Source organism: Galeopterus variegatus, unplaced genomic scaffold, assembly GCF_000696425.1.
Source record: "Galeopterus variegatus unplaced genomic scaffold, G_variegatus-3.0.2 Scaffold1221, whole genome shotgun sequence".
In the NCBI taxonomy this organism is placed as follows: domain Eukaryota; kingdom Metazoa; phylum Chordata; class Mammalia; order Dermoptera; family Cynocephalidae; genus Galeopterus; species Galeopterus variegatus.
This window is the reverse complement of record NW_007727332.1, coordinates 215,893-225,739: the sequence shown is the minus strand read 5'-3', so window position 1 is coordinate 225,739 and position 9,847 is coordinate 215,893. Positions and strand designations below refer to the sequence as shown.

At 40.8% G+C, this 9,847-nt stretch overlaps 1 protein-coding gene across 3 annotated transcripts in view; it reads left to right on the top strand.

The window, feature by feature from the left end:
• The window catches only part of NAIP (NLR family, apoptosis inhibitory protein), a 47,706-nt gene that overhangs the window by 6,338 nt on the left and 31,521 nt on the right, over nucleotides 1–9,847 (top strand). For all 3 annotated transcript variants that reach the window (XM_008575635.1, XM_008575634.1, XM_008575636.1), the window contains exons 2-7: nucleotides 831–1,401; nucleotides 2,725–2,824; nucleotides 3,511–3,592; nucleotides 4,760–4,811; nucleotides 5,847–5,966; nucleotides 7,930–8,029. In XM_008575635.1, the coding sequence (XP_008573857.1) occupies nucleotides 834–1,401; nucleotides 2,725–2,824; nucleotides 3,511–3,592; nucleotides 4,760–4,811; nucleotides 5,847–5,966; nucleotides 7,930–8,029 (1,022 nt within the window). In that variant the 5' untranslated portion in view covers nucleotides 831–833. The remainder of the gene's footprint in view (nucleotides 1–830; nucleotides 1,402–2,724; nucleotides 2,825–3,510; nucleotides 3,593–4,759; nucleotides 4,812–5,846; nucleotides 5,967–7,929; nucleotides 8,030–9,847) is intronic.

Sequence of the window (9,847 nt, the reverse complement as noted above, 5' to 3'; positions counted from 1 at the left end):
GGTTGCAATCCCGTTGCCGGTCCCGGTCCGGTACGGGCGCGACACTGAGGGTTGCGATCCGTTGCCGGACATGAAAAAAGACAAAAAGGAAAAAAAAAAAAAGAAGTACATTGCAAAAATAAAAAATAAAAAAAGTACATTGTAGATATATATTTATTAATATATTTAGTAATGTGACAATATTTTATGATTTTTAAGTTGAGGAAATAGTTTATAAAATAAAATGTATGGCACCCATAACCATAATTATGGGGGGGGCATCTAGAGTTTTGGCAAAGAGCTCTGAAACTTAGAAAGTGAACACAATTAAAATAATGTTTTTTAAAAATTGAGTAATTTTACAACTGTTGCTACCAGGCTATTTAATATCGTATGTATTTTTCCTTAGCATAAACGGTAAAATATATGCCCGTGTTACTACATTGTCTCTGTAACTGGTACTTGGAAGTCTTCACGAGCAGAGTCAGATCAGTGTCTGTCTTTGTTACTGAATCCCTAAGGCCAAGCACAGTGCTTGACACACAGTAGGTGCTTAGTGAGTATTTGTTAAGTGAATGAATGCTGATGTTTTATCATTTCCCAAACTATTTCTCTTTTGCCTTGAAAATTCTGGTATTCCTTCAATTCCTGGCTTCTTCAGAACCAGTAGGAAATGTTATTTATAATGAAAATGTGGGGCTGGGCGGATAGTTCAGTTGGTTAGAATTTGGCCTTGTAACACCAGGATTGAGGGTTCGGTCCCTGTACCAGCCAGCTGTCCAAACATGAAAAAACACGTATAATAAGAATATTACTATACCCAATCAACCTGCTTTTCTGTCCCTTTTCAGAAAATGGCCACCCAGGGGAAGGCCTCTGATGAGAGGATTTCCCAGTTTGATTATGCTTTGCTCCCAGAGCTGTCTGCTCTTCTGAGCCTAGACGCGGTTCAATTTGCAAAGCAAATAGAAGAAGATGAGCAGAAAGAACGAGAAAAAATGCAGAAAGGCTTTAACTCACGAATGCGCAGTGAAGCAAAAAGGTTGAAGACTTTTGTGACCTATAAGCCATATAGCTCGTGGACACCGCAGGAGATGGCAGCAGCTGGGTTTTATTTCACTGGGGTGAAATCTGGAATTCAGTGCTTCTGCTGTAGCTTAATTCTCTTTGGTACCAGCCTCAGGAGACTCCCCATCGAAGACCACAAGAAGTTACATCCCGATTGCGAGTTCCTTTTGAACAAAGATGTTGGTAACATTGCCAAGTATGACATAAGGGTAAAGAACCCAGAGGACAAGCTGAGAGGGGACAAAGTAAGGTACCAAGAAGAGGAGGCCAGACTTGAATCCTTCCAGAACTGGCCATTTTATGCCCAAGGGATATCCCCACAGGCACTCTCAGCTGCTGGTTTTGTCTTTACAGGTAACGATATGATTTTCTGGAGAGTTTCTCTAAAGTTTTAAGTTCCATCTTTCAGTTGCTTTTGCAATATTTTGTGAATCTTTCCTCACTTGTTAAATGTATTTTCTTAAGAATAAGGTCTATTTTATTAAGATTCAACTTCAGTAACTTTACTTTTCCTTTATTTTTCATTTAGTACAGTATGTGTTAATTTGCCAAATATATATAAAATAAGAAACTTACTTTTCCTGGACTGGCCGGTTAGCTCACTTGGTTAGAACGTGGTGCTAATAACACCAAGATCAAGGGTTCGGATCCTCATACTAGCCAGCCATCAAAAAAATATGTTATTTTTCCTTAAATTTGGACCTTGGAAAATATTGACTGTATTCTTAAAGCCCTGAAAATAAATCATGAGGTCAGCCTGATCCCAGGCTCCTCACCCATTCTCCTTCTACTGCTCTAACATGACTTCTCTTTGATTTTTAAAATTGCTACAATATAGGAGTGGTTTTTTGTTTGTTTTAATCTGAAATCTAATTCTTTTTTTTTTTTTTTTTCCTTTTTGAGACCGGCCGCACCGCGCTCAGCCAGTGAGCGCTGTGAGCGCACCGGTCATCCCTATATAGGATCCAAACCCTGCGCTCCCAGCGCTGCACTCTCCCGAGTGCGCTACGGGCTCGGCCCCCTGAAATCTAATTCTACTATATAGGGCAAATAGCATTTCAGAAAATGGCACTTTGTTTGAATTGTTTTAGCCATAGATGTTATGACAGACATGAATGAGAGTTGTAACAACTGTCATTTACTGAGTAAGTTGACTCATTTACTTGTTTATCATTTACTTTATGCTAGGCAGAAATCGAGTACTAATTCTAATCCAACAAATTTACCCCTTTCTCCTCCATTTCACAGCTGAGTTCATCGAGGCTCAACAAGATTAAGAATCGTGCCTACGTTTCTACAGACATGTCATGGCAAAGCTAAAACTTAGCTCTTCTAACTGTGTTACTTGAGCTAGTCCTGGTCTTTGTCTCTTCCCCATCACTTTGGCCTCAAGAGCTCAAAGAGCTGAATACCAGCTCTGGGAAACAACTGGGGCAGGCATATTGCATTAAACAATTTAGGGTTATGTATGTGAACTATGGCCATGGCTGAGGGGTGCGGTTCCAGAGCTTAGAAAGTGGTCATTAGGGCAGCGGGACTGTGGATGGAGATTGAGCCAGATGAGGTCATGAGAGAACAGGATGGAGCATGTCTTGTTCATGCACAAAATGATCATCTCTGGCAACACACCCTCTGGTGCTATTGCTGGGCAATCTAAATGCTTCCCTTTACATATAGGTAAAAGGGACACTGTGCAGTGTTTTTCCTGTGGCGGATGTTTGGGAAATTGGGAAGAAGGAGATGATCCTTGGAAGGAGCATGCCAAGTGGTTCCCGAAGTAAGTAGATAAATATTTTTTGCTTGAAGTTTTCAGTTTTTTTAAAGACAAAACTAAAGACAAAAGAGCCACCTTCATGGAGTAGCTCCTTCAGTTTTGATCTTTTCCTGTCCAAAATTGGACTACCCCAGAATTTCTTCAAGCAAGAAGGCTCAATCACTCTGTGAAAAGTTTTGAATTGCATAATTTTAAACAGTTCCCTTTACTACCAGTAATTTTCATATGGCCACAGGAACTAGATTTGTTTTGTTTCTTTTTTTTGGTGGCTAGCCGGTACAGGGAACCAAGCTCTCAACCTTGGTGTTATAAGTCTGTGCTCTAACCAACTGAGGAACTAGATTGAGTCACCACAGCTTAATTCAAGACAACAAAAAACTCCATCCTGTATTTCCTATAAATCAGAGGTCTTTGATTGTATTGCATATTTTATTTCAAGAGAAAATATTATTTGAAGATTTAATTTTAAATAACTACACATGTTGTCATTGTCACTAATAGAAATAAACAATAATTATACGAGAACAATGACAGCTCTCATAAGTAAGTTTTGGGGTGAATTTTTTGACAGTTTTATTGAAGTATAATAAAATTCAACAATTCAATATGTTTTAATAAATGTTCATTGTGATATAGGACATCTCTATCACAGTATTAGGGTAAATTTTAATTCTATTTATTAATTATAGATGTGAATTTCTTCAAAGTAAAAAATCCTCAGAGGAAATTGCCCAGTATATTCAAAGCTACGAGGGATTTGTTGACGTGACGGTAATTTATAACAGCAAATTTTTTTCTCAAGTTGCCCTTTGATTACCTAATGATATCTGAATCAGAAGGGGGGGCATTCTTTATATGTCATGGGTTCTATTTCTTTCTTCCCCTCGCTTTTCATTTCCCTGCCTTTCATCTGCAGAGTGAAAAAAAATCACATTCTCTTCTAAACTAGAGCCCTTAGAATTTCTTTTTCCAGGGCTGGCTTTTGACTGATTCTGCCTGCCAGCCTGATAGTCTTCCCCTCTTTGACCGAGGCCTCCTCCTCGAGCTTTCCTTTGCCGCCCCCATCTGAATGACCTAGGCACCATCACCCATGGCGGGCTCAGAGCTGGCTCCTCCCAGCTGGTTATTTGTCCTATATCCTTAGGGATCTTCTAGTTGAAAACTAGTGTAAACCCAACCCAAACCGGCATAAGCAAAAAAAGGAATTTATTGGCTAAAATGACTCAGAATCCTGTAGAGAACATGATCTGAGGGTGGAGGAGGAGGTGTGTTTTCTCAGAAAGGAATCTGGGTGTAGTTATTCAGAAGGATGAGTTGCTCAATATATAACGCCCTTCTGAATTTAATTTCCTTCCCATGTCTTATTTCCTCATTGTTCTAAGAACATCTGTGATGTCTTAATGAAGTTCCATCTTTGAGATGGGTCTCTGGAAAAAGTGACCGTGAGAAGGCTTTCTGCTGGGTATAGGTAAACATTCAGGGGCGTGTGTGTGTGTGCGCGTGCACTGCAGAAAATGATTCCAACATTAACAGAAATGAAAATTAAAGAAATGATTCTCGGGGCCGGCCCGGTGGCGCACTGGATGGTGCGCCGCTTGGGAAGCGTGGCGGCGCTCCCGCCTGAGGGTTCGGATCCCACATACAGACCGGTTCCCACTCACTGGCTGAGCGAGGTGCGGGAGCAACACCGAGGGTTGCAATCCCGTTGCCGGTCCCCGGTCCGGTACGGGGGTAACACTGAGGGTTGTGATCCGTTGCCGGACACGGAAAAAGACAAAAAGAAAAAAAAAAAAAAGAAATGATTCTCCAACAACCCTGCCATGCCATCCAATGAAACTCTTCGTTTTGGAGGGGGAAAGTTCTTTCAGTTCTTGTTTATAGAAAGGTGTATACTTTATCAATCAATCAATTAATCATTTATATTTTAATTTTCCTCAGGGAGAGCATTTTGTGAATTCCTGGGTCAAGAGAGAATTACCTATGGCGTCAGGTAAAAATGCAAACATATTCCAAAGGCTTTGCTTTTTTATTTCTTCTTTTGCTTTTTTTGCCCCTATTTTTTAAAAAAACTCTTCTATTTTCTTCCTCATTTTATGGTGCCATAGTCTTTTTTAAAAAATCATTTTCATAAGAGATTTCCGGTCTTGTGGAGTGACTTAGTTTTTAGCATAGATGAGCACAGGGAAATATGGCAGGGTTGGTTCCGTGACTGACATTTCCTGTAAAACAACTAAAATTTCTGGATAAAATGTTTTTAAAATATTTTTAAATGGATCAGTGTGCTGTTAAGAAATTAAGGAATAATTAAAATAATATTCACACTAAAAATGAAGTGACAACACTGTTATAACACCAAGGTCACAGGTTTGGATCCCCCCACCAGCCAGCCTCCAAAAAAAAAAAAGAAAGAAAGAAAATGAAGCAACAGCAACGATCTCGAGGTTAAGTGGAACACTGAAGCAAGCTTTCATCATGAGGAAATTTGCAGAACCAAGTTTATGTAAATTTAGTTTTCAAGTCCTCATGGGGTACAGAAGATAGGAACCAAAGCCCAGGGCCAGCCCAAGATGGAAAGTCTAACAGAAAGCCGCCGAGTGGACATCCCAAAGGGCAAAAAATAAACGTGGCTGTTTTTATGGGAGGTACAAGGAAAATAGCCTTTCTCAAATGTTGACATTGGCTTTGGCAGGAAAGAAATCTCTAGCATTTTCCTGTTTTATCCTTATGTTAGATGATGAAGAGATAATTTAAAAATATGTTTTATTATAGAAAATTTCAAACATATACAGAAGTAAAACAACAGTATATGTCCACCATATACCTACCACTCTGCTTCAACTGTTCTAACATGTGGTCAATCTTGCTTCATTTATACACATTTCTTCTTTTCTAACCCCACCCCCCATTATTTTGAAGCCAACTCCATACATCATATCATTTCATCTGTAAATATGAAGGGATAACTTGAACACTGATACTTGCAATATCAAAGGATTGTGTTCTCACCCCATGCCTTTTCTTCAAGCTTATTGCAATGACAGCGTCTTTGCTCATGAAGAACTACGGCTGGACTCTTTTAAGAACTGGCCCCATGACTCACCTGTGGGAGTTACAGCTCTGGCCAAAGCAGGACTTTTCTACACAGGTGCGTTAGTAGTTTGTGCCTGCTTGCTTGCTTGACCATTTAAACCCCACACAGACCTTACAATCCTAGGCTTGCCTCCATCCACACTCAACAATCTCCACTCTTCATCTTTCCTTATTTATCCCCTTTCTTTACTGCCTCATAAATCCTCCCCCAGTTCTCCATACCTTCCTTAGGTGGTAAAGCTCCAAACTTGAAACCTTAAAGTCTGGACTAACATGAATACAAACATTCTGTTTGGGATAATTATCATGTCTTTTCCTTTCTACACATTACTCTCTCCATCCCTTGTGTCCCCTCAGGAAGGTTGTCACAGGACACTTCTGCTTATATTCTTTAACTAGAACTTAGTCAGATGGCCATACCAAGAGAGGAGCTGGGAAACCTAATCTTTTTCTTGGATGACAGTATGCCCAGCTAAAAATTGGGGTTTCTATTACCATGGAAGAATGGGAGACACTGTGGGGATGGATAGCAATCTTTGCCATACTCGGCTTGGGGGAGAAAATCTGGACATTCATTTTCATGATTCCTAAGCATGCAGAATCTTCCACCAGTTCAAAGTATTCTCTATTTTTTTTTTTAATTTTTAAATTTTTTTTTTTCGTGACTGGTAAGGGGATCGCAACCCTTGGTGTGGTGTCGTCCGCACCGCACTCAGCCAGTGAGCGCACGGGCCATCCCTATATAGGATCCAAACCCGCCGCGGGAGCGCCACTGTGCTCCCAGCACCGCACTCTCCCGAGCAAGCCACGGGGCCGGCTCTAGTATTCTCTCTTTAGATGCTGGTCAACAGAGAACTCCACTTTGTAGTGCACAAAGGGTGGCCTGGTTCCCCTCAGCTAAATCTTTGCCTGAGGCACAAGGTGATGAGGCAAAGGATATCGCGCCCTTCCTAGGTAGCTTGCTGGTCTTTCTCAGGCCACACGCACACCTGAGTTATGGTGGAGGTTCACGCAGGTGTTTAACTGAGACGCCAAGCAGATATCACACATATCATAGAGCGGTTCAGAGTAGGGGCATGTAGTTGTCTTTTTATCTAAGGGATGTATTCCACTAGTACAAAAATCATAATGCCTCACAATCTTAAACTTTTGGAAAGCCCTTTCTCCCCACTCTGTTGTGTTCCTCAAGGTCCCTCTGTCCAGTGTCCTCACCTTCTTCATATTCAAACCTCCACCTCTCCCCACAAACTCTAGTCTTTTGACTCTTTTAGGGTCTTTCAAGCTCTAGGACTTCATATTTTTGGCCAGACATGAAGAGAGGCTTTCTTTTTTTGCCCCAGTTTGGCAGTGCCTGCAGGCGTCCAAGAGTAAGTGGCAGGAAGATGACGGATGCTATGTTTCTAGTTCCATCCTTTGGCAGAGCCAAATATCAATTTCTTTCCAAAGAAATGTAGTGTCACGAGGAGACTTGATCCTCCTTCTAGAGGAATAAACCTGGCAGTAATGTGTTAAGAGGCAATTGATTCTTCATGAACTCGCTTACATAAGGGCTTCTAGATTTGATCATATGCTCTTCCCCCTAAGCTCCAAATATATTCTTTCTGATTTATTCATTAAACAAATACTTATTGAGTGCCTAATAAGTGCTAGGTACTCTTATAGGTTCATGAGATTCATTAGTGAGAAAAACAGACAAAAATCTCTTCCCTCATGGAGCTTCAATTCCAGATTCTGATGGCAGATGTCCCTGTGGATAGAAGGAGAATCGGGCAGGGAGAGTGTTCATCCAAGTGCAAGGTGCATAGAGCATTCAGTGACTATTTGCTGTCTACCCCATTGGTGGATGAAGAGTCCTTTATGGAATATTACCTCACTGGTGACCCAACTTGCGACTTTGTCACAAAATCCAATTGGAAATGAGAGTAGGGTTTTGCTAATACAGGTCTGGTGGTTATTATCTGCTTGTCAATTGACAAATGCACGCACTGGGGGCACTGACCAAATTTCCTTACTTCTAGGTGTAAAGGACATCGTCCAGTGTTTTTCCTGTGGAGGATGTTTGGAGAAGATGAAGGAAGGTGATGACCCATTAGAAGATCACACCAAATATTTTCCCAAGTGAGCGGAATGAATGTTTAACACATGTGACTTTGGATGTGCTTTAGCAATTTTTTCCTCATTTCCGTTTTTATTTTATCTTTGGATTAAGTCTTCACCCACTCCTCTGATTCATGCTGTGAAGGATGAGTCTTTGTGTCTTTTGTCCCCTTGCTCCCATGACACCCTTCCTGTCTAGCCTTCTTATTATAGTTATGTCATGGTTTTGGCTAGATCAATATTTTTACATTAGATGTTTACATTATCATAACTAAATGCTATGCAGAGCTGAAGCCTGTAGAAAACTATGATTTATTTTCCCTTCCTGTATTACTTTTTATTCTCGTAGGAAGTAATTATTGCCTTGTTAGTATGTTTGCTTATTTTTTTTTTGAGGTAAAATTCACGCAGTAATTATTATTATTATTATTATTTTTCCTTTTTGTCTTTTTTCGTGACCGGTAACAGGATCGCAACCCTCAGTGTCGCGCCCGTACTGCGACCAGCAATGGGATCGCAACCCTCAGTGTCGCACCCGCACCACGCTCAACCAGTGAGCGAACCAGTCTCTATATGGGATCTCCAGTCTCTATATGGGATCCGAACCCTCAGCGGGAGCGCCACTGCACTCCCAAGCACCGCACTCTACTGAGTGCGCCACCGGGCCAGCCCCACGCAGTAATTATTTTATTAAAAAAAATTTTTTTGGTGGCTGGCCAGTACTGAGACCGAACCCTGGACCTTGGTGTTATCAGCACCACACTATCCAACTGAGCTAACCAGCCCCCACATTAACCATTTTAAAGTGCACAATTCAGTGGCATTTAGTACATTCACATTTTTGCTTGATGGGTCTATTTTTATTTGTCTCTACATGGCTGACCTGAACAGAAACACTAAATGTCCTACTTACTGTTTTCCTGTAGCTATGCTTCTATTCCTGGACTCACCTCCAAGTCATCTGAGGAAAAGAAATATCCCCTGCTTTTCCCTCTGCTCTCCTGTGATTCTACAGTGGGAAATGGGCCCCAAACCCACTGGTTGTTCCTAGTTTTTCTGTTGACCTACTAAAATTTATAGTTCTCACCTGTCCAAGATAATAATTGCATGTAGAGCTCTTTTGAATGTTCTTAGTTCTTCAAGCAGACGTCATACCTGAGTTTAGAGGGTACTTGTGTTCCAGTGTCATGATGTCTGGCAAAATAGTTTGTAGACAGTATGTGGCCATTCTTTGGTTTTGATTAATGGAGATTTTAAAAATTAAAATTTAATTTGGGAATAATTTAAATTTACAGAAAAAGTGCAAAGATAATACAGAGTTCTTATATATTACCTTACTCAATTTCCCCTAATGCTAACATCTTATGTTGCCATGATACATTGGTATGTTTTTATTAATTAAACTCCAGACTTTATTTGGACTTCACCCCTTTTTCCACTAATGTTCTTTTGTTGTTCCAGAATCCATAGATGCAGTTTTCTTCTCTATTTTTGATTTTTTACATTCGTTTTAGTTGGTTTCATGGATGAGCATTAAATATGCTCTCATTCCACCAAATTCCCTAGATATCTTCACCGTTACTTAATAAACATTTACATTTTTATTGCTGAGAGCTACAATCTAAATGTCTTGTCTGATGACAACATTGACAGAATCGCTGGAAATGTTAGTTTTATACTTCTTGCCACTAACTCTCTAACAATGTTTTTAAAAACCTAATGCAGGGCCGGCCCGGTGGCGCACTGGATAGTGCGCCGCTTGGGAAGCGCGGCGGCGCTCCCGCCCGAGGGTTCGGATCCCACATACAGACCGGTTCCCACTCACTGGCTGAGCGAGGC